We start from the raw sequence: 25848 nt of genomic DNA, 5'->3' as shown, positions 1-25848 counted from the left end.
CATGCCTCTCTGGTGATAGCTTCCCGACCCCTCCATGTGTGCACAGCAGTCCGTGACTTGATACCGTGATGCCTCGTGGCTTCGGTGACGCTGACGTCAGTATTGATATCTTCTAGCACCTTGAGTTTCAGAGCGTTGGAATAGGCATTTCTTCAGTCCCTAACTACCACTTCAACAGCAGTGGTTGCTGTGTCACCTTCATCATCCTCCAAGTTGCTGCACAGGTTGTCCTCGTCGGCCACACCCCAAGCTCGCAAGCGAGCAGTTGCTGCGTCCTCCGGACACTGCATTTCCAACACTAATTTTGAGTGGCGAAGGTGCGTTCACATAGGGATGATCTTATTGGTCGAAATGAGTGTATGGTGCGGCGGATGTAAAACCTCATCTGTCATTGTTTTGTGTCCGTCACATCTTTCCGTCCAAATCTGTACTATAGTCGGGGACAGAAATTACTCTCAAAACTATGTGGTGCACTTCATCGTGGGCTTCAGATCTTATCGCCGCCTGACCTATTACACTGTTTCCACAACGCCTACAGTACAATTATCTGTGCTCCCAGTCGACCGGTTTGTCCTAGAGATAGCCGTCACGGCGTTAGCGTACACTGATCATTTTCAATTTTTTGTCACTGCACTTCATCCGGTATTATGTTGATGCAAAAAATGATGTCCGCGCCCGATGCACAACGAGATGTAAATATTCAGCAAGCTGTCAAGTTAGATGGAGGTTGTGCTAGGTGTGCTAGGCGTGTTGGGTATGCTGCCCAGGCCTGCGGGGCGTGCGACTTTGAATTCAACTACTATCAGGGAGATATGGATGAATGACAATGTCTCACCGACCAAACTTTATCTTAGTATGGTGCATATTAGCCAATGAGACTGTTCCTTAATTCGTTTTGGCAAATCAAACCATCTCTATAGTTTTTGGCGAATCAAATCACGTCAACGATTTTATTTTATCCAATAAAAACACGATTTTACGTTGCAGTCGGAAGCTGAGCGATTCCGACATATCTGGTCGGAGCTGACGCCCATATATATGTGTCGTGCTACAAAGTGTAACGCTCCAGCATGCAGTAAATCACGTAAGATTATCCTATATTCAAGGTTTTGTTCTTAATTTTAATGCAGCAATATAAATCGCCGAAGTAAATCGGAGGAGCAAACCTACCCCTACAACAAATCAAGCCCACAGCGTAGCGGGAACCGAGAGTGTTATACTAGTAGTATAAGCTAAGCATGCCCACGACGAGTTTGCATGTTCCCTTGTTGGATCCTCCGTCATCGGTGAATAAAGGGCTAAGGAGAAAGTTTGACTTGGTATACCTATCTCTGCCCATTCTTTTGAACGGACTGTCTTCTGATAGATGCACTTGACGACGATGATGGATATGAGGTGTCGCCATCTCCACCGAAGTAACCCTCCATCCAGTCCAATCGCGCATCTTTCAGCTTGGACCAGTGCGTGTGGATCACCTGGTCCGCAACAAGTTCGACTGGAACTCCATTCAGCACCTGGCTCGAGTGGATGAGCTCATACGTCGTCACGGTGAGATTGAAAAAGTTGAGCACTTGCATCGGCAGTACGCGTGCAACGAAGAAGAGCGGTAGGTCTCGATATCGGAAGAGAATTGACGACGCCAGAACGAAACCGCACGCTTCCAATTGCGCCCGCGTCGAGAGCAAAACTCCTCCCGGAGCCTGAACGTAAACCTCCGTGCTGCAGTCGTACAGGGCAATGCTGCGTGATCGATCATCGAGGAATCTAGTGAATGAGTTAATCGGTGAAGACGGCTGTTTACGCTTTGAGGCGTTGACACGATAAGTGCTTATCCCGACCTTGGATCCTGTGCGAGTTGTGGCTTGCAACATGGTGTGAGCTGTCATCCCAATAAATGCCGCTGCGCCAATAATGATCACAAGAATGACCGTGTACATGCTAAGTGATGCCTCCATGGCGCACACAGATGAGCCACGACAACCCGAGTACTTGGTGACATCACTCGCAGACACAGAGTGCATGCCCTTGGCCAGCAAAGCTCGAGTCGACACCGACACCGTCTTCGTCCTGCTGATCAAAAACAGGATTACGGACGTGAGGAATCCGACTACGTGCGCAAAGGTGGGCTCCATCTCCTGCATCTTCAGATCACCCGCACGAGCGAAAACAATGTTGATTGCCAGGACCACCACCAGTGTGCCACATCCAAACGCACGAAGCACCGCTTGGTTCGTATCAGCTCCGACCAACAAGTCGATAGTTAGCTGCTTTCGCCACTGCATCATGCTCAAGACCATCTGGGCGACCAGAATGAAGTTGTAGCTACTGCGCACCACCTTTGCAATCGTGCACGATGTCGTCGCGTTAATGACCATCGCCCACGGGGAAATGAAAGTGCACTGGCACTTGTGCCATCCGCGTACACTCGTCAGGTACGCTGTGACGACCAACCCCAAGATCTGTAGACTGATCAGCAGTCGGATACTGAACGTGCTGTCCACCGTCACTTCGTTCACCTTGTGGTTCACAAAGTTGTGTCGTAACACCACCCCGGTCGTTATCTCCTCCACCGTCCACTCGGATAGCCATAGCTGGGTGAATAGCAGTGAACTGCACTCGCCAGACATGCTACACTGGATCATCCTCCACGGCGCTGGAAACGAGTACGTGCGTTGCTCTCCGTCCGAGTTCAGATCGGCCACGGCACCTGATGTGCCAAGTGCCGAATACGCGCAGCCGAATGCGTCTCGCGTTCCGCCAAACAGTTTAAACTCCGCGCAAGTCTGCGGCACCAGCAACTGCTTCGAGTACACGGTCACAAGACGACGGTACTCCGATTGGCTGTCAGTCGCTGCATAGCGGGCTTTACGAGTTGCATCGTAGCACGAGCTCTCCACAGGATTGAGATTCGCACCAACGAGTGACACGATCAGCATGGCGCCTGGCTTGCGAGACGGATTGAGCTCCCCCATGGTATCCGGGACGAAGAATTCGGTGGATTGGAGACGAAGACGCAGGTGGGACTCGGTGCTCTGCAGGCATGAAGCGTCCACGCCGAATGCTGGAGCATCCTGAGCGCTAAGCAAAGCTTCAATCTGTACGGCGCCTTCGTCGTCCACGCCACCAAAGCACACGCTCTTATCTGTCGCGAGGCCAAGGATCCCCGTGTCCACCGAGAGCTTCGTGATGCTGTCTCCGGTCGTCTGGTTCACAACGAGGGACCGAACGCTCTCAAATGTTGTCTGGGGTAAGGCACGCACGAGGTCCGTCGTCGGGGTGGGTGTCGCTCCACTGAACAGTATCGATTGAAGATCGCTGCAGTCCACCTTACGCGGCTCGAGCACTTGGTAATGGTCGTTCTCGAGGGCGAAGTAGGAGAGTTGTTCGTACCTGTCCCCGTGTCCGTCGCCGAAGACGCTCTCAGGGACAAGCGCGACTTGCAGGGCTAGCGGCCACAGTCCCATGGCCCCGATGGAGAAAAGTGCGACTTGGCGCAGTCGACCACAAACGGAGAAGACCGCACGGTGCGTCGAACCCAGGTCGACATTTTTGGGGCGGAGGCCGACTTCCGTCTCGACGGTATCTTCATTATCAGTGACGTCTCCGTTCTGGCTCATGGGCACGAGGTGACTGTCGTTCTTCTTGGCGTTATGTTTTGTGCAGGCTCACAGAGAAAGAAAGCTGGTCAGCCAGCCAGTTGCCTACCTGTACTTGCAGAAGGCTCCTCATCGTTATAAATACCGCGTGCAACAATCCGGGCAGCGTCTTCCTTGAAGTCAACCAAAAAATACTTAGAAAAAATACTTAGATGCCGTACTTAAGAGGGAATCTCCCTGGGCATAGTGGGCTCGAGTCACTTCAACACCCGACAAGTCGCCGATCTCATGGGGAACAAGGCGAGCCGCTCCACGTCGGCGTCGCAGCTGGCGCTGGACGCGCTGCTGTCGCGGCCCAGCGCACTGCACCCGTCCCTCTTTTCTCTGCACGCGACGGCGCACCACGGCGTGCCGAGCAACGCCAAAGCGCTGGCTTTTTGCGGACTGCAGGGGCTCCTGGCGGTGGGCACGGCTGCTGGCGCCGTCAAGCTCTTCGGGGCCCAAGGACTGGAGGTCCTGCTGGACGGCCCCACATCTGAGTCGCACCTGGTGGTGGGCATCACTCACTTGCGCTTCACTGCGCGCCAGCGACTCGTCGTGTGCTACACGGACAGCTCCATGCGCGTGTTCGACTTGGCCTCGGGCGATGCGCTCTGCTGCGTCTCGGACCGCTGGACCTCGAGCGTCATCACGAGCCTCGAGACTTTGAGCTACGCCAACGTGCCCTTCTTCTTGGTGGCCACGGATGACGGACACGTCCACGTGGTGCATGAGGAGACGGGCCGAGTCAGCACGTACGTCATCCGGCCGCAGGATCTCCCGACTCCCAACGCCGAGGGCGTCACGGCCATGGCGTCCCACCCGAGAGACAGCAACCTGCTACTGCTCGCATACGACACGTGTCCTTCAGTGCTGCTGTGGGACTTTGCCAAGCGCAAAGTGGTGAAAGAGTTCTCGCTCTCGGGGAAGGCGCACAAGCCAGCCGAGACGCCTTCCGCCGACGGAGACGTTGTCTGCAACTCGCCGCAGTCGCTCTCGTGGCACTCGAGTGGCAAGCGATTCGTGGCCGGATACAAACAAGGAGGCTTTGCAATCTTCCGCTCGGACAAATCTCACGGACTTTATCGATGTGTGACAGGAGCCGCACAGAGTGACCAGGCCGCGCCCGTGAAGCAGATCAAGTGGGTATGCGCTCCGCCAACGTCCAGACATGTGGCTCTCCCCGGCGCTATTGTGTTTTCAGGAGGTCGTGTCAACCCCAGTGAGTCCAACTTACTCACAATTGTGTATCCCCCGAGCGATGGACGCAGTGGTGACGATGCGCTCACGGACTTGTTCAAAGCGGACAAATTGACGTGGCTTGTCGGCACGATCAAATCAGCGAACCAGGCAGAAATCGCGGCTTTCGAGAGCGCACAGGATCAGGTGGACTACTGTGCGAAAATGGCGCCTTTGTCGCTGATCTTACTCTCCGGAAACCCACTGGATGGCTGCCTGCCAACTGTGAGCGTGCAGTGTTTACCCTGCTTCATCAAGCTGTGCGACGGCGACAAGGAAGAATGGGAATGGCGGCTCGACCGACTGCCAGAGCCTGCGGTTATCCCGCCGCTGCTGCAGCTCAGCCCGCTCAAGACATTTGCGCTTGTGAATCTGACTCACTCTGACAGCGCTCTGCAGGATGACCTACTCTCGACCTGGAATCAAGCGAAATACAATCCGATATCCCGCTTGTCGGAAAGTGGCGATTTTGAGTGGCCTATCAATGGCGGTAGTGTGCTTGAACCGATGCTGAAGGGGTTCCTTGCAACAAGTGGCGCCGTGGGCAGCGAGACTGGCATTGCACCAAACAGCATGATGCTGCTAACTGGCCACGCTAATGGGAGTGTACTGTTCTGGGAAGCTCAAACAGCAGGGGATCACGCAAGTAAAGGGGCTATCCGCCTTCTTCATGTTGTGGATGTGCCGCAACAAATGTCTCCTGCTCCTGTTAACTCAGAGATAACGTGCCTGGAATTTTGTGCCGACTCGCGCACTTTCGTGGTAGGTTTCGCGTCCGGCGAAATTGTTGTGCTGGAGTTTGACCAGTTGAAGTTACGCGAACCTTCATCTGGAGGGCAACAAGGCGAGGGTAATGCCGCTGGAGAAGGCATCCCCGATCAGGAAGAGGACAAAATTCCCGATGATCCAAATGCCCCGGTTGCTGACCAGTCGGTACAAGGAGCAGGGCAAACAGAGGCCGTCGGCTTCCGCACGCTGTTCTCCATTCATGTACACTCCGAACCCGTCGTCAAGTTGGTGCTGTCCTCGTCGTACGGATACGTGGCTATTGCGGATGCAGCAGGTATGGTGTCGCTCGTTGATATAAACACACAGTCCTTCCAGCTACTGGTGTGCGACATCGCCCCGGCTTGTGACGAATCCATGTCCGTCGACTCATTGCTGATGAGTGAGCTTGTGCAAACGACTGAAATCCCCGGAAGTGGTTCTCCTCCCCCTTCATTTCTGTCTGAAAGTAGCAGAAGTGGTGGGAAAGGATCGCCAGGTAAATCAAGCATCTCTGGCGGTGAAGCAAGTCGTATAAACGTGGTTCAGCATCGCGAAGTGATCCCTGTGCTCTTCGTCGGACGTGGTAGCGGAAAATTAGAAATGTACCATGTGCAGTCTGCCACAAAGATGGGAGAAACGCTGGTGGATCCGGACAAGACCACGGGTTTGTCGTCTGTCATCATGGTAGACGGCAATGGTAAGCGTATCGAAGTTGCGGGGCGTAAGTGGGTCGAGAAAGACCGGGATCTAAGCATCGCCGAGAGTGAGTCAAGTTCTGTTAATGCTGCAATCTCTTCAGACAGCGTGAAGCCCGAACTTCCACAAGATGTGGAGAAGACAGATGCGTCCTCCGCTTGCGTGGCAAGCGCTGACTTTGATTTTACTCATCAAGTTGTGATGGAAGTAGCGGATGCGCAGTCGAAGGCGGTGGCCGCTGAATTTAAAGCACTGAGATGGGAACAAAGTAACGTCATTGAAGCTGCTGTTCCTCCTGGGCCGCTGGGATTGCACCTCTTCATGGAGGTGGAGCAACACGCCGTGGTGAAGGGCTTCGCTGAAAACAGCAGCACAGCTGCCCTGCTTGCTTCTAAAGGAGTTCACGCTGGCCACACGCTCACTGCGATCAATGGGGTGGATGTGACAGCGCTTAGTCGAGATTTGGTGTGCGCTGTGCTTGAAAAGCTCTGGGAGCGGGAAAGAGTGCTATCCTTTGCCGAGGGCTTTCAGGTCCCGGAGGCATCAGCTGACAACGGTGAGACTGGCACTTCTGACGTTGCAGAGTTCGACCGGCCACGCTTCCTCGTGTGCACGTGTGGCAAGGCGATTCACGTCGTGCAGGCGACCGTGCCTCGAGCAGCAGAGATGGCCATGGGTCCAAAGGAAATTCCAGCACAGCCTCTAGCCAGCATTGAGCTGCAGGGAACTGTGCTTGTCACCTCGGTTGTCCGGGTGCCGGTGGGCGAAGGGGTTGAAAACTGTCTTGCCGCAATCGACCAGAGTAACCGCGTGTACATTCTCTCGCTTCTGTCGTTGAAGCCTATCTGGGAGACCGACTTCAACAACTTCGGCTTCGGACTGGGTCGTAGCGGTCTAGTCGACGGGATCTTGTCGAATATTTCGTATGGTGGCGAGCTTGTGGTTGCCAACTCTTTCGGCGAGATGGAGCGCTTTTCACTGTTCGCTGAGTCGACGGCGATGGAAAGTGCCATGCTCGAACGGACGTCAATCAAGACGAGATTGCACCTCCCTGAGCGTGTGGCCATCTTTGACCAAGCGTCTTCGCCTTCAGCAACCGATAGTGGCAAAAAGCGAGGCATCGCGGCGGACGCTGGCAAAATGTTCAAGAAGTTGGTTCTCAGCGTCACCCAAGAGGCCACAGACCTGAACAAGGTTTTCCAGTTCTCTACCGAGGAGGACGAGCGCAAGCGGCTGATGGGAGATCGAACTGCTCCTGAGAAGGATGAAAGTAGCACGGCGAAGGCCGAGACGGGATTAAACGCAACCAAGGACGCACTCATGCAAGCGCAACAGGTATTTTGGTAGAGTGTGTGCTGTGTAGATCTGTCACTAACTCACATTGTGTGTTGCTTGGATGATAGCGGCTCGCGGAGCGCGGGGAGAAGCTGAACGACCTGGGACTCAAGACGGAGCAAATGAAGAAGACGTCCGAGGACTTTTACCAGACGATGAAGGCTTTCAACGACAAAAACGCCAACAAAAAGTGGTATGAATTGTAACCACGAGGCAGGGAAAACTTGTGCTACATTACTTCTAACAAAATGCATACACGGTCTTCAAAGGTGCGAGTTAGTCGTACTTGACCCAAACGAGCGTGAGTCCTTGAGGTGGCGCACCCTGCCCCGCTTTCCCACGGTTCTTGGCCGCCAGGATGGCTGGGATGTCGTCTGGGCTCAGTCTGCCCAGGCCGACATCCACGATGGTGCCCACCAAGTTCCGCACCATCTTGTACCTGAACCGGTTGCCTTCGAAGACGAGTCGTATCCTCGTGGCGACGTCGTCCTCATACTGGGCATCTCCTCGGCCGTCCAGCTTCTCCGCGTGAAGCTCGATGGCTGAGACTGTGCAGACGTTGCCTCGATCGCTATCCACAGACTTCTGAGGCGTGAAGGAGGAGAAATCTTTCGTCGTGGGCGGCGCCATCAACTGCTCCACTGCTGCCTGCATGCTCGCCACATCGAGTGGCTTGCGAACGTGCCACACGTTTCGGCGGTGTGCCACAGGCCGCAATCCCCCCGCAATGAGCTCGTATTCGTAGCGCTTGCGTTTGGCGTCAGCGCACGGATCGAAGTCGGCCTCGGCCTCGGTCATAGTGACCAGAGAGCGACACAAGACGTCCTTGGGCAGTCGGGTGTTGAGAGCGTCGCGCAAGACGCGGTCGGACTCAGCGCAGCGACTGGCAAACACAACCACCTGTCCTAGCGCATGCACGCCCGTGTCCGTGCGCGAGGCGAAGCGCAGTCGAGGCAGCGGCATCTCGCCCGTCGTTCGGCCCAGAGCGTCCTCGATGGTTTCTTGCACGGTTCTCATGGCTCCAGGCTGGTCCTGCGCCTGGAACCCGCAGAAGTCGGCCCCGTCATACTCCACCACGCAACGCCGTCGGATCCATGGGCCAGCGGCGTCCACGCGCAGGAAGGCGCTGGGCGGCATGTTGAGCCGCCGGTGGCCACTCATGCTGCGTGTCATTCACCGGAATGGCTACAGTGTGTCACGATCGACCAATCAGCGCTCGTGTCCCTTCGCCAGGGAACGGACGTCAACTGCCGTACCGGTATGACGCTGAGCTATTTCCTGCGCATGTCGTTGGCATTGCTGCAGCTCGAATTTCTATGCCTCCGCCGCTGCTCACCACCAAGGCGGATGCTTCCTCGACGCGAGGCCGTTCCTTCCCGACGCCGTTCAAATGCAGCGGAGACTTCTGCGGCTTCGCGCTGCAGCTGAGTCAGGCGGATCCTGTGAGCTCGCATCGACCTGGTGCACGACGAGCTGCGGCGCCGCCACCTCAAGTTGCAGCTGCATCGGCGCTGTCGCTTCTGTTCGCCAAGGAGGAGTTGCGAGCGCTCGGAGATGCCAATCTCGGTCGGCTGGTCGCGGCCATGGAAGTCGCGCAGACGGCGGGCGACGGAAAGCTCATTGAAAGCGGAGCACTGCGTGTTATCACTTACAAGTCCATCGCTCTGGGCAGAGGCAATAGAGAACAGCTACATAGGGCTGTAAGTCAGCTACAGTCCAGTGGAGATGCTTCCAGCTCGCCGACCAAGCCGGGGCGACGGCGACAATCGCATCTACTTGATGGTACATTATCACAAGAGCTACGTAAAAATTCGCGGTCACGCGTGTACGGAGAAATGGACGGTGTAGCGAATTACTACCGTCAAGTGAGAGTGTGTGCCGATTGCTACGCTGTGTACGCACTGCTTGATCTGGCGAGGCAGATGGCAGCAGGTCCAGTCGTGGAGGATGCGAGCGCACTCGCACAGCAAAAACAGCAGCAATTGAAGAGGAAACAACAGCGAATGAGTCGACAGCGCGTTTCCATCGAGGACAAGTGGGAGGAACGCGTAGCACAAGAGGTCCGTGACAAAGAGGCGATCCTTCTGCGCAAACATCGCGATGATTCAAAGCAAAAGACTTTAGCACAAATTGCAAGCTCGACTGACACAGTAAGCACGGCTGAAGACATGGAGAGTTCTACCTCTTTACCTGCTCTGGCAAACAGCAGCAACAGCGCTAGGAGTGATGCCGGTTTGTCCAAAACAGACAGCGAGAAGTCGGCCCGACCACAAAATGGTAGCAAGCATGCAGTTAGCATGCCGTCACTGCAGAGCCCTGACACTAGCGCTCCACCCTCTGCCATGTCGAAGACCACCAAGTCGCCAGCGCACCAACAAAAGCATCTGCTTCGCACTAACGACACGTTAGTGGGAATGGACAACTACCTTCGGGGCGTGACCAAGCGAATCGAGGCACCGTCGTTGCAGGAAGGTCAACTTTTCCGACGAGGAACGGGTACTAAACGCTCCAGTACATTTATAAGCCCGGCGACCATCCTACTGCTTTCCTCAGACACAACCGTGCTGGACGACTTGCACCGGATGCTCCGCACCTTAACTTCGCCCACGTTGGAGCTCGAGGTCGAAAGCATGACTAATGGCCAACAGGCTTTGCGTGCAGCCCAAGATTTCGACTACGACGTGGTTCTTGTCGAGCGGGAGTTGGCAGCAGGTGACATGTCTGGATTGGAGTTCGCTCGATTGCTGCGGCAGTCTCAACTCAAACGCAGGCTCAAAGCTAACTCCACGAGCTCCGCGACCATCTTGTGCGTGAGCTCACAAACTGCACCGGACGATCTGCAGCTTTACAAGGACAGCGGGATGGATGGCTGCATCGGGAAACCAATTGGCATGGAATCACTCCAGCAAACATTACAGGCGGCACTCCACGCCAGGAAATCTTTGTCCCGTGACAGACCTTCTTCCCCTGCAAAGCAACAAGGAGACGAGGAAGTGCACACAGCTATGGTAGCGCTGGCGCAGGCCAAACAGGACCAACAGATGCGGCAACGAAGGCGTCGACGGCGTCTTGAGGCGTCACACTCACTAGCCATGCCAGGTCTTGCCGAAATGGATGCTCGCGATGACTACGTTCATGGCGTCTTCCACATGGACGCCGAGACTGCCATTCCTTTTTGTGTCATGGGCGGCGCTCGGACAAGTGTTGACAAGAGAGTTGGCCCCACGGACCCGAACGAGGCCTTCTTCAACTTGGTGGTAGTACATGACCTGTTCGACACGTGGGAGCGCTTGCAGATCCTGCTCCAGCCGCTTGTAGCACGTTATCGTGGCCGCGTACAAGTCTTGTTGTGGAATTACCCGGGTCAAGCGTACACCGCGTGGCGGAGAGGCACGCTACTGCATAATACCTATCACGCGGCGTGCTTGACTGCACTGCTCAGGCACGTGACCGGAGCTTCAGGGAGCGACCGGTTGCTGCGTGACAAGCCGTACCATCTCGTTGGCATTGGTAACGGCGGCAATATCGCGATGAGTTTCTGTTGCTCGACTCAGCCACATGACGCCAATACCCGCTCCCTCGTGCTGCTTAATAGCTTCGCTCACGTGGATGCACAGCTAGCCCAGTTCTTGCACGATACTGCCAAGGTGCTAGCTTGCACTCCCGAGTCCCGCCCAGACCTTCCGGTGTACTTCCACGCGCGCTTCCTCTTCTCAGCTGCATATCTCGCGCGGGTATCCACGCCTCTAGCGCTCAACCTTTATACAGCGGTGCTTAACCCCATCACACTCGAAGGCAGGCAAGCACTTACGCTTGGTGCACTGGCACATCACGACCTGCGAACAGACCTTAGACGGCTGCGAGTTCCTTTGATATCGGTTTGCTCCAGCCAGAACGCGTTGGTAGATGCTGGAGGTCATGCTGAAACAATCGTGGCTCTAGCCAACCTGGAGCTCGTCGACTCAGTTGGCAAGGTGCTGCGCTACCGAAGAGTGAAGTCTCAGCAGCAGCAACATTCGGCAGGACGCAACAAGCGCCCAAGCTGCGTAGTCTGGCTCCCAGGTGGCCATGAGGCTTTGCAAGAATGCAAACAGGACGTTCTCGTGCTGCTTGAGCAGCTTGTCACTGGTTTCCACGAGCTCAACGACGTCCCCCACGGCACGACTCGGAAGTTACAAGAACTGGCATCTGGGAAGCAGAACTCGAGGTGTGAAGACGAGCAACCGCCAGACAACCAAAGCAGGAAGAAGAGCAAACCGCAGCGGAACTTTGAAGACGCCTTCATAGATCGCGTGTTGACCACAGTCAAGGACGCCGTGCCAGCCTCTTCTAGTGCTGTGAGCCATCACAAGCCACTGGACGGAGCACAATGGCGTCTCCATCAACAGCAAATAGCCGAGCAAGCTGCTCTCGAGTCTTCTGGAGCAACAACCAAGTCCCAAACCGCTGTCCCAGTCGACCCGCACTCGAGCTCAAACCAGCGTGGAGCGTCGAAGCCGTCCAAGCTCATTGCACTCACAACCTTGGACCCCACCACGCCCGCGTTCGAGCGCATCAGCGCTAACGTCGTGTACCAACCTGGCGCTGGCAGCAAGATCTACCCCCTCCTGCCAGAGGTGAAGGAGTACATGGGCTGGAGAGTTCGCCGCAACCAGAAGCGCCTGCAGCGCATGGCCGCCATGGCGCGCGTCATCCAGCGTGCTTTTCGAGCCTTCTACGCCCGCACACTGACGCATCGAATGCATCGTGAACGCTGTGCCATCAACCTGCAGCGTCTGTGGCGAGCTCGAGTTGCTCGCAAGCGCTACAAGGGACTCAAGCGTGAAGACTGGGCGGTTCGGCTGCTACAGCGTCACTGGCGCGGCAAGATGGGGCGGACCTCGTACAAGCAGCACATGCTCGAGTATTTGTCGGCTCTCGACATCCAACGAATCGCGCGAGGCTGGCTGGCAAGGCACCGAGTGCTGCGTCGACGGCAACAACTTCACCACGCTGCGGTGCGGATTCAGCAGCTCATGCGGCGGTATGTTGCCTGCAGGAAGTTGTTCAGGCAACGACTGCAGCGCAACGCAGCCATGAACATCCAGCGCGTGTTTCGAGGCCTTCTCGGACGCCGTCGCTTCACCCGTGAGCGTGAAAAGTTCCTCTTCTCCAAGACGCAGTCACAAGGACTCACGTTTGGCAAGCAGCTTCTGCTAGAGTACAAACTGTACGGCACCAAGCTCCAGAGCGACGTGGCGCTGCTCGCCCGCGAGAAAAGCGACGTCGAGGCTCAAGCCGAGAAGCTCGTGAACGAGATCTGCGCGTTCGATGAGGGGATCCGACTGCTTGAGGCCGAGCTGCTTGCCTTGGGGCAGGCCGAGACCGACAGCAATGCTCCTGGCGGTGCCAATCGAACGCTGGACGAGACTGCTAAGTGGGCTCTGCGCGAACAAAAGATGCGGCTCGACCGTGAGTTCTCGCAGATGCTCGCGCAAATTGCTCAGCGCCGCGAGAAGCTTGCAACGCTGGAGGAAACGCTCGCTCGCGTGGACCAGGAACGACTGCGCAAAGAGGAAGAGCTCAAGGCACTCGAGCGGAAGCTGGTGCTGCTGCTGGAGGAGCAGCAAAGCGAGCTTGCACGCATTCGTGACAAGCAGGAAACACGCTCCCAGCTAGCGTTGGACTTGATCCCATCTAGTGCAATGCCACCAGGACCCGGTAGTGCCTTTGCTAGTAGCTCCGGTCCAACCACATTGAGCCCGACGTCCAGTGCACATTCGACGCGAGGGTTTTCACAGCAGCAACGCCAGGAAGCAGCGTCGCTCATGGAGTCCACGGAGACCATGATGAAGTTCGGCTTCATGTCCATGTCCATGACGTACTTCAGCAGCATGAACATGGTGCGCGCCATGCGCAAGATCGGAGCCCACCACATGACACTGGACAGCGCTGCTGCAGTATCCCAGCAGCGGTGGCCCGAAAACTCGGCGGCTGAGACCTCATCGAAGGCCGTCGGTGGTCTTGCAGCTATGAACTTCCAGCCAGGTATCCCGCCCGGGGGGTTCCCTGGCCAGCAGCCGCTGCAAGTGGCGGCCTGGAGCGTGAGTGACGTTGGGCGGTGGCTGGACACGTTGGCGTTGGCACAGTACAAGCGTGCCTTCGCTGACGCCACCGTCGATGGAGCGCTTCTGCTTTATCTCACGGACGACGACCTCCGCAACACGCTAGGCATGGAGCACCGCTTGCACCGGAAGAAGGTGCTCACGACGGTGGAGGAGATGCGTGTGCGCGAACGCAACCAGATGCACCAGCTCTACGGAGACAGCATCGGATCAACAGTCTCGGAGGTGGTTGTAGCGCCTAGCAGCAGCCCCATCAAGTCGGTTGCAGCGAGTGCAGTATTGAATCCCGTGCCGACGTCGTCTGTCGGCCCAACACCAGCCTCGAGCGAGGCTCCAGTAGGAGCAGGTCGAGTGGTGGTGGCGTTCAGCGAGTTCTGCAGCTTGGTGCGGCACGGCAAGTTGAAGCAGGTGCGAGAGGCGCTGCAGGACGTCCCCGAGCGCAGGTTTGACCCGTTGGTCGTCAAGACGCCGTTCGTGCCGGGCTCGGGCACCGTGTACAGCGATCAGCTGGAGAAGAGCGTCTTCCACGTCAACAAGGGCGACGACAATGGCAACTCGCCGCTGCTGCTGGCCGCACAGAACAACCACCTCAAGGTGGCACAGGTGCTGCTCTCCAAGGGCGCGAACCCGGACCACCAGAACGTGCGTCTCTTGTCTCTTGTCTGGCGACGGTCTCCGCTAACTGCTAACTCTCTTGTGCTGCAGACCCACGGCCACACAGCAGGCCACTACGCCATAGCCTATAGCTTCTTCGACTTGGGCGCGTGGTTGCTGGACCCCGACAAAGGTGGCGGGCGCGACGACATCCTGAACGAGAACGGCCTCGCCGCTTACGATGGTCTCAACTGATTGGGCACGGCTCTGTCAGTCAGAAGGAGCCGACTCCTGGATATGCTGCCGGTAGCGTGGACGTGGCTCTCGTCCAGGCCCAACGGCGTCTTGGCGGCGCTGCAGACCCCCGACACGGATGCTGTCGAGGCCGACAAGGCGTTACCGCCCGCAGACGTGCCGCTCGTGATCCGATGCGTCGTGCTGGTCATGGAGCTGGCGCTGGTCAGCGGTGGCGCGTTCCTGCTGCTTTTGACCAGCGCCATGACTGGGAGCGTGGCGCGCGCCTTGCTGACTCTTCCGGGCGACCGTTTGGTGTCGGTGGACGCCGTCGTGCGGGTCTGCGAGGTTGCGACGTTCGGGTGGGGCCTCGTGGCGCTCGTGAGCTGGTTCTTCCATCGACCCCAGCGCGAGATCGTGCGGAGACTCACAGGATTCGGGTGGAGCAACACCACGTCTTGTCTCCTCTCAGTGCTGCTTCACTCGATGGCCATCATGGTGCTAGTCTTGTGGCAGCGAGGACGAGAGGACGAGGTGCTCGTGTCGATGGCCAATGTCCACGCAGCGCTGCACCGCCCAGACGGATCTCTGGCCACGGCTGAGATACTGCAGAACCTGCTGCTCGCACCGGCGAAAGAGGAGCTCTTCTTCCGAGGAGTGATCGTGTTGGTGGCCCTCAACCGTCTGCAGAATGCCAGGTGGAGCGCTCTGGTATCCAGCGTCTTGTTCGCTGCCATCCACTTGGTCAACTTAAGACACGTAGACACGCGCTATTCGGCGAGTTATGTGGCGTTCCAAGTGGCGTGGGCCTTGCTGGTGGGGCTCTTCCTGGCACTGAAGCTCGCAGTCTCGGGTTCGCTGCTCGAGTGTCTCGTGCTGCACGCGATCAACAACATTTTCGCCTTGAGCGTGTCCAAACAAGCGTCCGTGGACGTCTCGCAACCGCTGGCTTCGATCTCAGTGCTCGTGGCTTTGACCATGTATGCTGTGGCAATCGCTAGACAGCTACAGCTACTTGGACGCAGAACAAGGAGCGACAAACAAGTTTGAAGGCAACAACGAGTAGGATAAAGATCGAGTAGAATTCAAGTCCTCAAGGCGTTCTAAGGTGTTGGTATCGTTGCTGTCACGAGCTACTGAGGGCCTTGTGTCATACCAAGCTGCTGCTCGAGGTACGCGCGATCCTCCTCGTCCTCCATCGTCTCATCAAGCTGCTCGGCAATGATGCGAGCAATGAAGGCGGCCATGATGATGTTGAAGGTGCGGCGCAGGCGATACATGACCCACTCCATTGATGCGACGTACACAAATGAGCCGGGTACTTGGCTGGTGAACAGCGTGCGCCAAATGGTGCACGTGAAAGTGAGTTCCGAGCCTGGGACGAGTGGCGTGCCGATCGAACTCGCGGTGGCCATAGCGATCAGGCCAATCACGCGACCTGCAGTGATGGTATCTCCTAGGCCGCTGGTGTAGGCCATGAAGATCGGCGTGACAACGAAGAAGACGGCCGTGCCGCAGAGACACAAGCACACACCCAGGCAAATTGTGAACTGGGCTAGCGTCCGTGAAACCTGTCGGGATTTCTCCAAACTACGTAGGAGGACCGGGATTGTAGCCAAGTAATCGCCCGTGGCCAGCATGAAGATAACGCCAGGCATGAGGAACCACGCGAACTTGAGTGGGTTGCGCCGTACGAGGATCACGTAGGAGACGCAGCCCACCAAGAAGAAATTCGCCAGCAGAGCGACCACCATGGTCAATGTGAAATAAAGCGAGGCGCGCAGAGCCTGCTGCGAAAGCTCGCCGGTCATGATCGAGTAAGTCATCATAGACAGCGTCCCGAGTGGAATGTAGGGCACGACCCAATTGAGGATCATCTCGAGCACGACGTGCACTTGGCGGATCAGGATCAGCGCGTGATTCAGCTCTCCACTGCTCGGGTCGTACACCGTCATGATTGTCGCGCCGATGATCATGCTGAAAATGGTGATGCCTAGGAACTGCACGTTCACGAAGGCGCCGGTGATATTCTCCGTGAAGAAGTCGCCAAAGAAGAGTACAATTTGTGTGGCCAAGCTCTGGGTATCCGGAAACACGCCACTCGCTGCGGCGAGAGACAGCTGCAAGTCATCCGGGAGCCCCGTGACATTGGCTGCTGTAAGTATTTGGCCCTCGCCTATTGACTGCGCTGTGCACTCGTCTTCCCGAGAGAACAACTTGCCGTTCGGACAGCGCAGAATGAACTGGAAGCTCGTTGTTGCTACCGGTGGATCGGCCATGACTTCAAAGGCGCCCGAGAAGCAAAAGACCACCGCGACGGCAACGCAACTGGCTAGCAAAGCTGCGAGCACAAAGTAGACGGCCAACCGCACCATGACCGGGCGTGTCTTGTCGGACACAACCAGGTTCGAGAAGCAGATCGTGACGCTCGTGAAGATCAGAGGTAGCGTGAGGCACTCGAGTGCGCGGATCAATAGAAACCCGATGACGCCAATCCAGAGCTGCGCGTCCCCGCTGACCGGATATTTGTTCAGCACCGCCCCGACAACGAACCCGATAGCACCCGCGACTGTGGTCATCCAGAGACTCGGCGTTTTGTAGTACAAGTCCACCAGCATGTCATCCTGCTCTTCCCCCGGTACACCTGTCGGATCGGATGCACCCGGCCAGGGTGCACCCTTGTGGTTGTTGAAAGTTAGCATGGGGTCTCGAAACGGAGCTGTGGCCGACGGACTCATCGTCATCGTCATCGGCTCACGGTCGCGCCTGCTAGTTGAATCGTAAGGGAAGCTGCCGACATCGTCCGTCGACCTGGTAGTCGCTGTTTCGATCGATTCCGCCGGGATCCCCGCTGCTGCCGCCCGGATCGCTGCGTTTGTCAGCCGCTCCTCTTGCTTCGACTCCAGGAACCCATCGAATTGCCAATCCATCCCAGGAGAAGTCTCCGTAGACCGCCGGCCAACGCCACCAAGGTCTTGTCGATCGAGCTCGACACGTACAGAAATGACATGGGGTGTTTCAAGCACCGTCATCGAAACCCCTGCAGCATGCTATTTTTCACGCCAACTTGGACATCTCACATTGTATTAGCTCTAGACAACACACACACACACAAACACACGCCTAATATCTATACCCAGTTCTCGCTGTGTACCACCCCGAGAGCCCGTTGCTGGTGGAGATTGGGTGTCGGGGGCTCGTGCATCGCTCCTGAATTGTCGGGATCAGCAGCCGTTGCTGCTACGGGTTCGTCCTCGAAGAAATGCGCGACCACCAGCGCCACCAACGCGTTGTTCGTGACGTTCACACATGCTACGAACGGGTCCGTGATCCACTCCAGTGCCGCCATGAAAGCCAGCAATTCGGCGCGCGTCCCGGCTGAGATTCCGAAGACAGCCCCTAGAGTCGTCGCCAGCGCCGCGCTTTTGCCGCCCTTCGGCAGCGGTGTAGCCACATTAGCAACCAACGCGTTGACAAACATCATGGCCGCAATGGTGCTTGCAGATTGCGACGCTGCTAACTCATCTCCGTTCATTCCCGACGACGATACTGTCAGCACGAACAACGTGCTGACGGACAGATAGAGCGCGGTTCCGGTCTGATTCAGCACCGAACTTGCGGCGCACACGATGAAGGCCAGAGGCGGCGAGACACGCTTGCTGGCTACGACAGAGGAGACGGTAGCAGGTAACGCGACGAGGGCCGAGCCCGAGCTCAACGCCAGTAGCTGAGCTGCCAAGAGGTGCTCCAAGAAGGCAAAGGGGTTGGATCGGGTGATCAGTGAAGCCAGGACCAGCATCACTACCACGTCCACCACCAGCGCGAGAAGTAGCACCGACATGAGCGCCAAGGCAGCAGCCACTGCTGTCTCGTTATCTCCAGTATCGCTTGATAATGAAGCCGACGACTGCAGCAACACGCCGCTGATCATGAAGGCCACGCTGATGGGTAGATACTTCTGCAACCAGTTCAACACGCGACAAAGCACGGCTTCGGCCTGCGCGACGAGCTGCAACAGCACGTAGTCCTCCCCTAGGTCTGGACCGCCTTCATCGGTGTCTTGTCCGCTTTCTGTCAATGCGAAGCATGCCATGGCCACGCCGAGCACGAGTCCTCCCACCACGAGACTCAAGACGTCTCCATCCACAAACGCGCGCGCCAAACTCTCCGGCAGAACACTCTCGGCCACCTTCACAACCTGTTCAGTAACGCTCGACACCTGCATCGTCGAGTCCACCACAAACGTACGCGCCACATCGTCCAGCACGAAAGTGGTCGCGTTTGCCGAGCACTTGAGCGTTCCGTCGCTCTGCAGCGCCACGGATCCGTTGGCCGCTTCCCCGGGACACACAAACGCCACGGACGCGCCCGAGGGAAGCCCCCACACTTGCGCCAAGCTCGCGCTGTTCGGGACTATGCTCTGCAGCGCCATGGCCAGCAACACGCCCAGCACGCTCGCGAGCAACGTGGACAGCGCGAACCCCCCCAGGGTTGCTCCTGCGATTTGCAACCACCGCGTCTGCTGCGTCTTGGCTCCGCGTGTCACGCGCGAGCCTGTGGCGACGGCATGTAGCCCCGTGACTGGCAGCGTGAGACCCACGAACGCGTTGAGCAGCAGGTCTCCGGGCAGCCGCAGCAGCCAGCGAACGGCCACGGCGGAGCGCACGCCTGCCAGCGCCACGCCCAGAGACACAAAGCCGCCACCGAAGACCCCGAGGAACAGCGGCAGCAGCCGAGGAGCCGCGAGCGAGCTCAGAGACCCGCCTGACGGCGGAGAGGAGGGCTGCATCTCTCCGACAAGAATGCCACGCAGCCTCTGCCCAACGTTGACCAGCAGCCCATGTAGAAGTTGGACAAAAGGAGTCAGAAGCAGCTTGATGAGCTTCTCGAGCAGTGTACTTGCGATTTGAATGATATAGTCAAGGTCAAGATTATGTGTGCCACATAAACTGGAAGAATTGCATCTTCTGGTGCAAACATGTTGATATTTGTATTGGTTAATCGAGACATAGTCAAGAAACTGTAGCACGTCTCGAGTCTCTGTCGAGTCTCTTCGCTCACAAGGTCTTTCAGCTTGCAAGATGATTGCTGGCCGCTTGGATGTTAACGTTGATACTCCTAGCTGAGCAGTACGGCCGCTACGCTTCGTGTCGCTAATATTGGTGTAACGGCTAGTCTGCTGAAATCGCTGCACTGAGTTCGCTGAAAAACGCGCTTATGCATCTGCTGCTACCTCCTGGCCGCGCTTATATGTCTATTTTCCTTATTTTGCCGCAGAATATGAACGATGACACGCTACAGTCTTATATTTATCTGTAAACTCGCTTACAGCCAGACCCGGAGCTGGTCGCCGATGCCGTGCCGCCCTATTGCAAAACTAACAAAGGCTCTTCCGTGACCTTAGATCGGATCTATGATTGTAGAATCTCAATGGATTGTGATATTATTACTATTGTCCCGGCCAAAAAGGCTTGGACGGATAATCGTATTTAATATGCTAAATTTAAATCAATCATTTCTTGGCAACCAGTTGCCAGATTTATCTGCAACTGCACCGTTGGGGAGAACAACGTCTAAATATACTTAATGCACCACCACCAAGGCATCATAAGACTTCCATTTCACAAATGCCGCCCGGTAAGAAATTAACGACAGGTGAGAAATACCTGGTGGTGAAGACCTACGAGTACATCCAAGCCAAGAAAGCCGCGACGCCGTCCCTTTGGAAGGGAGACGTACGCAACCATGTACAAGAGTGCTTAGGCTTCGCAACGGGCATCATCTCGGCAGTTTGGAACCATTGGGTGAAGTACCATGACCCAAAATTTGTTTCGGTGCGTCCTGTGTGCTATTGTTATTGTTAAATATCAAACTTTATACTTCATTGGTCGTATTATGATTTATGCTAGATGACTGGAAACAAAGCATCTGGTAGATCACCAAATTTGGTGATATTTTACATCCCCTCGTGCGTGGGCTGATATTCGAGATGAACAAGAGTGGAAAGGCTGTTGCCGCACCAAAGTTAGCCAAACGGTTAAAGGAAGAGCACGACATCTCGATTTCCGTGCGATCGCTACGCCGCGTACTTCGACGTATAGGCATGCGCTTTATATAAGGCAAATCGCGAATATTTTGGCAGAATCTATCCGCCCCAGATGTGTTGATGGTCACCTCATGTAATGGGTCTGCTTAGACCACTACTTAGGGCCTGGTTCGTGTGTCTCGGTCTGGTTGAATGCCAACTAGGGCTAGGTCATACGCGCATTCTGATAGGCTAAAAATGCTGTTTATTGGTCCTCGCCTTACTTTTCGATTAACTCGACGGGAGATCGAGTTAAAGAGAAAATGGAGGGTCATCACTCACTGGTGCATATAGTGATATTGGCTATATGCGGTGCTGCCGCGATGCTGGCGTTGACGGGCACAGCAGCTGCAACGAGACGAAAGGAGGCCGTCAACCGCTTCCACATTCCTGTTCGTATGGACGTGCGTACAGCTATGACGAATCCTGCCTGGAATCAGTGGTTTAAGCTTAATTTGCGCTGCTCGCAAAGGACGTTTGAACTGCTGTGCAAGTTGTTAGAACCCTGTTCTGGACCTACTAACTATCAGCGCTACAACTTTCAAACACGTGTAGCGTGTACCCTCTATCATCTCGCCTCTTCTGGGGGCTACCGCGAGACAGCGGCAGCTTTGGGGGTCTCCAAGGCGTGGTGTGTCAAGGCGGTGAACCAAATGCTGCGCGTACTCTGTCGCTTAAGCACCGATTACGTGGAGATGCCGACACAGTCAGAAGAATAGGAGCAGATAGAAGAAGGCTTTCGTAGAATAAATGGATTTCCATGGTGTGCCGGAGCTGTGGACGGCACGCTAGTTGAAATTCAAAGGCCACATAACTGTGAGGGTTGGTACAACCGAAAAGGTGAGTTACAAAAATTAATGCTGTTTCCTGTTCTTGCTAACTGTAATGTAATTATTATTTGCTGCGCTCTGCTAGGTTGACCATCGTTCAATGTTCAAGCCGTTTGTGATCATCGCAAGAGTTTCCTCGCTTTTGACGTTCGTCCTGGTTCATGGAGCGACAAAATGTTTTTGGAAGTACTCTAAATTTAGCAAGGCCGTGGAATTTCAAATACCCCGCGGTTATCATATTCTAGGGGACTCGGGGTATGCGCTGCTCCCAGTTCTGATGACACCTTTTCCGGACGACGGAGAGCTGAGCGACGAATGCAGGTTGTACAACTGCATCCATTCGTCGACTCGAATGAAGATTGAAGGAGCCTTTGGACCGCTAAAAGAGCGGTTTAGAGTATTTAAAACTGCTTTACCTGCAAAAACAATCTCAGGTGCAGTGAGAATGTTAATCGCATGCATGGTGCTTCATAACATCATGATCGACCTTGAAGATGATGGGATCAGCGAGTTCTTCTTAGAGAGCCAAGATTCATGTACTGTCGACAGCCAAGTAGATGAAGCTGGGTCCACGGCGAGCGAGGCGATAGCGGTTGAAATTGCCAAGCAGAAACAGAAGAGATCGCGCAAATGCTAATGAGATTGGCTGGGCGTAGTTAGAATACTGCTAACACAGCTAATTGTTGCTGCCTCGTCCAGTCTCATCATTCCTTGCGAAGTAACTGGATCAAACTTCCGAGGTTTTGGTTCTGAACTTGAAGTTGTTCGATGACGATGTTGAAACGAGCCTCCATGAACTGCTCCATGTGCTGAGGCTGCGCGGACAGGCGTGGGGGTTGCTGCGATGATATTGCGGTGGCAATTGCATGAAATCTTGCAGACATTGCCTTCATTCAAACCTCAAGTCCCTCGGCCACCGTCTTGCCCCTCTTTCTACTACCGGTGTTACCGTTGTCGTCTTCGCCGTCCGAATCGAAGAGCTCACCAACGTTGTCGTTATCGGCTAGACTGTCACCCTGCATTCCAGTACCTCTAAAAATAGCAACAAGGCAGCGTAAGTGTCAATTATAATATGGTTAATAGCTTGAAAGCGAATTATATACCTGGTCCAATATTCTTCCATCAGCCCCAAACAGACCGGTTCCACGATCGGTTTGTCGACATTGTTGCCAGTGGAGCTGATGTCGGAACAATACTCAGCCCACTTCTTCTTCAAGCCTTTGATCTACCGTTAAAACAACAAAAATAGTTTAAAACCAGAATATGCGTTTGCTCTATGATCAAAAGCCATCACCTTGTTCTTGCACTGCTCGGAGGAGATCAGCACTTCGTGCTCCTTGCTGAGCTCGCCGGCTAACAGCAGCCACGCTGCGCGGATCATGGTGTTGTTGCGAGCCGATTGAAACTTGGCACGAAACGTTTCGTACCGCAGTCGCATCAGCGAAGCCGTCATGGCGTCTCTCCACTCGAGCGCCTCGGCGCCTTTGACTTTCGGCGATCTCCCCTTTCTTTTTGCCTTCCTCTGAGGCTTCTTTGGAGTCGACATGGCAGCCTCGTCGTTTGCTTTTGCGTTACCCGAGCCTGCTGCACATTGATCAACACTCACATTGATTAGCACAGTACAGTAAAAGTGGTGAGCAACCTTGATTCATACCCGAAGAAGCTCTGAAGGGAAGTTGCAGCTCCGCTGCCAAGGGTCACAGCAGAGGCGATGATTGCAGCTTCAGCAGCAGGCGGAGGTGCGGCGCCTTCAGCAGCACGTGCAGGAGCAGGAGCGTCACCCGTGTCTATTCTTCTCTTTTAACCTTGACTGTGAATGACATGAACCCGTACGGGGCCAATCGAGGAAAACGACTGAACCACGAACTCATTCAACCAGCGGCTGATTTTAAAGTCCGCGTGACGCGAACCAGCCCCTTAAGCTTACACGTGTGCGCACGTGTATGAGGAAGCGTTGGAGTAATTGACTTAAGTTCAGTATACTTGTATCCGCAAGTATACTTAAACTAATACAAAGGAACCGAACGATAGCTTTGGTGCCAAATGAGAACTGTATTGATTGTAAATGGGGTTTCCTCCTAAAACTGATATTTCTAATGAGAGGTTCTGCCATTGGATGCCTGCCAGAACCCCTATCTATTGAATGACTCTCATTGGTAGAAAGGTGTTACGTTCTACCAGTCATATGCTTTGGGCTATGAATGTAGACCACCTTGTGGAGTGGTCAACCTGAATGTATCCCTTAGTGCATGTTGCACTAAGGTAGGAGGTGACCCGAATGTGTAGCCCCGTTACACCGATCTTAGCGGTGGTCGACCAAGATCGTATTCCACGTTGTGTGTGATGCATCCGATTTCGCGATCGGATGCGCACTGATGCAACTCGATCACGAAGGTCGTGATCGTGTGGTTTACTACCAATCGCGTCAGCTGAAGCCAGCTGAGCGCAATTACCCGGTACATGACAAGGAACTCCTTGCCATGAAGTATGCACTCGCAAAGTTTCGAGTGTATCTACTTGGGAGTAGACCATTCGTGGTCTACACCGACCACGCATCGTTGCGTACGGCGATCAAGTCGCCGCACATATCACAAAGAATGGCACGGTGGCTGTCATTCTTTGCTGAATACAACTTCCAGGTTGAGTACAAACCTGGAAGGTTGAATGTCGTGGCCGACGCGCTTTCGCGTCGACCAGATTATGCGGTGCAAGAGGCCGACGCCAACGCAGTTGGCGTCGTCAGGACGACTACACCCTCGTCGTCCTTGCTGGACGAAGTGAAGGCCGCATACGCACATGATGCGGATGCGAAGCAATTGGTGGAGTACTTCTCCACACCTTCTGACAAGTCTCGTCAGAAGCTGGCCAAACACCTTCGTGCCCGTGTACACCGTTATCGTGTACACAATGATCTGCTGCTTTACAGCGCAGTCGACGACAACGCAGATCGCATTGTCGTGCCGGATGATCATGAGCTGAAGCTCAAGATCACGTACGAGTACCACGATGCCCCGACATCGGGACATCCTGGCCGTGAGAAGACATATTTGCTTCTCACGCGTGACTTCTATTGGAGTCACCAGTACAAGTGGGTACGCAAGTACGTTCGTGCTTGCGAGGTATGCCAGCGCGTGAAGCCTGCGCCCAACTCGCAGGCTCCGCTTCAATCACTACCGACTCCGTCGGAGTGCTGGCAGTCCATTTCAATGGACTTTGTTTTTGGTCTTCCGCAAGACAACAAACGGAGGACTGGTATTGTGGTCTTTGTTGACCGCTTCAGCAAGATGGTGCATCTTGCTGCAGTACCAGCCGAGGTGACAGCCAAACAGACGGCATGTCTGTTTGTCGACATGGTGTTTAGACACCATGGTATGCCACTCGACATCGTGTCGGATCGGGATCCGCGCTTTACAGCGCGATTCTGGCAAGAAGTGTTTACACTTCTTGGGACGCAGTTGTCCATGTCGACTGCGGATCACCCGCAGACCGACGGACAAACAGAGCGTGTCAACCGCGTGCTGGTTGACACCATGAAGAGCTACGCGCACTCGTTCCATCAATGGAGCGACTGCTTGCCGATGGCGGAGTTCGCCATCAACAACTCGGTGCATGTCTCGACAGGACACACACCGTTCTACGTGAATGCCATGAGGCACCCACGCGTACCGAGCGTACTCGGTGCGGTAGCTCCTTCCTTAAGTGGGGGAGGATATCCGGTTAATTCAAAACAGCCGGATAAGCACGCTAATACGAGCAATGTATCAGCTGTGACGACTCGCGAACGTACTGCGCGCAGTCATGGCGACGACAACACAGTGTCTACGACGGGCATAGACACTTTAAACAACAACGAACATCACGCGCAGGCCGGGCCTGCTGCGAACAAGGAGCACGAACTGAACCAGGGGTTCAGCTCGGATGCAATGGACTTTGTCCAGCGCCGACAAGCCGTAATTCGGTTTGTACAGGACGCAATAGCAGCTTCTGTCGATCGACAGAAGCTGAATGCCGATAACACTGAAAAGAGGAAACACAAATGAATTCAAAGTTGGTTCATTAGCTCTGTTAGCTACGCAGAACCTAGCTAAACATGCAGTTTCCGATTTCGGAGCAAGCTTGCTTGCTCCGCGCTTCATTGGGCCATTCACCGTGTTGGCGAAGCATGATAACGCGTACACACTGGACATACCGTCCAGCATGCGCCTGCACCCAAAGTTTTACGTTGGGCGACTGAAGCCGTACGTGCAGCACGAGTCACCTACGTCTGGTGACTCGCCAAAGCGCTCTCGAGCGCGGCGACGCGCTTCAGGGCGGCAGAGAGCCTCGTC

The 25848-nt window shown here is 55.3% G+C and overlaps 6 protein-coding genes across 6 annotated transcripts; 2 read left to right on the top strand and 4 right to left on the bottom strand.

Moving 5' to 3' along the window:
- Positions 1 to 1325: 1325 nt before the first annotated feature.
- Positions 1326 to 3617, bottom strand: KRP23_6727 (uncharacterized protein; the record flags this gene model as incomplete). The annotated part of the gene is made up of 1 exon (XM_067891954.1): positions 1326 to 3617. The coding sequence occupies one exon, from the start codon at positions 3615 to 3617 to the stop codon at positions 1326 to 1328; it is 2292 nt and encodes a 763-aa protein (XP_067746261.1).
- Positions 3618 to 3884: 267 nt separating this feature from the next.
- Positions 3885 to 7879, top strand: KRP23_6726 (Syntaxin-binding protein 5; the record flags this gene model as incomplete). Its single annotated transcript, XM_067891953.1, has 2 exons — positions 3885 to 7673; positions 7742 to 7879. The coding sequence occupies 2 exons, from the start codon at positions 3885 to 3887 to the stop codon at positions 7877 to 7879; spliced, it is 3927 nt and encodes a 1308-aa protein (XP_067746260.1).
- A 70-nt stretch (positions 7880 to 7949) lies between these two features.
- Positions 7950 to 8846, bottom strand: KRP23_6725 (tRNA pseudouridine synthase A 1; the record flags this gene model as incomplete). Its single annotated transcript, XM_067891952.1, has 1 exon — positions 7950 to 8846. One exon carries the CDS (start codon positions 8844 to 8846, stop codon positions 7950 to 7952), a length of 897 nt encoding a protein of 298 aa, XP_067746259.1.
- Positions 8847 to 8989: 143 nt separating this feature from the next.
- KRP23_6724 (Unconventional myosin-Va) lies at positions 8990 to 15655 on the top strand (the record flags this gene model as incomplete). Its single annotated transcript, XM_067891951.1, has 3 exons — positions 8990 to 14419; positions 14483 to 14615; positions 14682 to 15655. 3 exons carry the CDS (start codon positions 8990 to 8992, stop codon positions 15653 to 15655), a joined length of 6537 nt encoding a protein of 2178 aa, XP_067746258.1.
- An 83-nt stretch (positions 15656 to 15738) lies between these two features.
- Positions 15739 to 17535, bottom strand: KRP23_6723 (putative sodium-dependent excitatory amino acid transporter glt-4; the record flags this gene model as incomplete). Its single annotated transcript, XM_067891950.1, has 1 exon — positions 15739 to 17535. One exon carries the CDS (start codon positions 17533 to 17535, stop codon positions 15739 to 15741), a length of 1797 nt encoding a protein of 598 aa, XP_067746257.1.
- Positions 17536 to 17735: 200 nt separating this feature from the next.
- Positions 17736 to 19394, bottom strand: KRP23_6722 (Excitatory amino acid transporter 1; the record flags this gene model as incomplete). The annotated part of the gene is made up of 1 exon (XM_067891949.1): positions 17736 to 19394. One exon carries the CDS (start codon positions 19392 to 19394, stop codon positions 17736 to 17738), a length of 1659 nt encoding a protein of 552 aa, XP_067746256.1.
- Positions 19395 to 25848: the final 6454 nt, after the last annotated feature.

The sequence above is a fragment of the Phytophthora ramorum genome (assembly GCF_020800215.1).
Source record: "Phytophthora ramorum isolate Pr-102 chromosome Unknown Phyram_PR-102_s0005, whole genome shotgun sequence".
Taxonomy (NCBI): domain Eukaryota; phylum Oomycota; class Peronosporomycetes; order Peronosporales; family Peronosporaceae; genus Phytophthora; species Phytophthora ramorum.
This window is presented reverse-complemented; position numbering and strand designations above follow the sequence as displayed.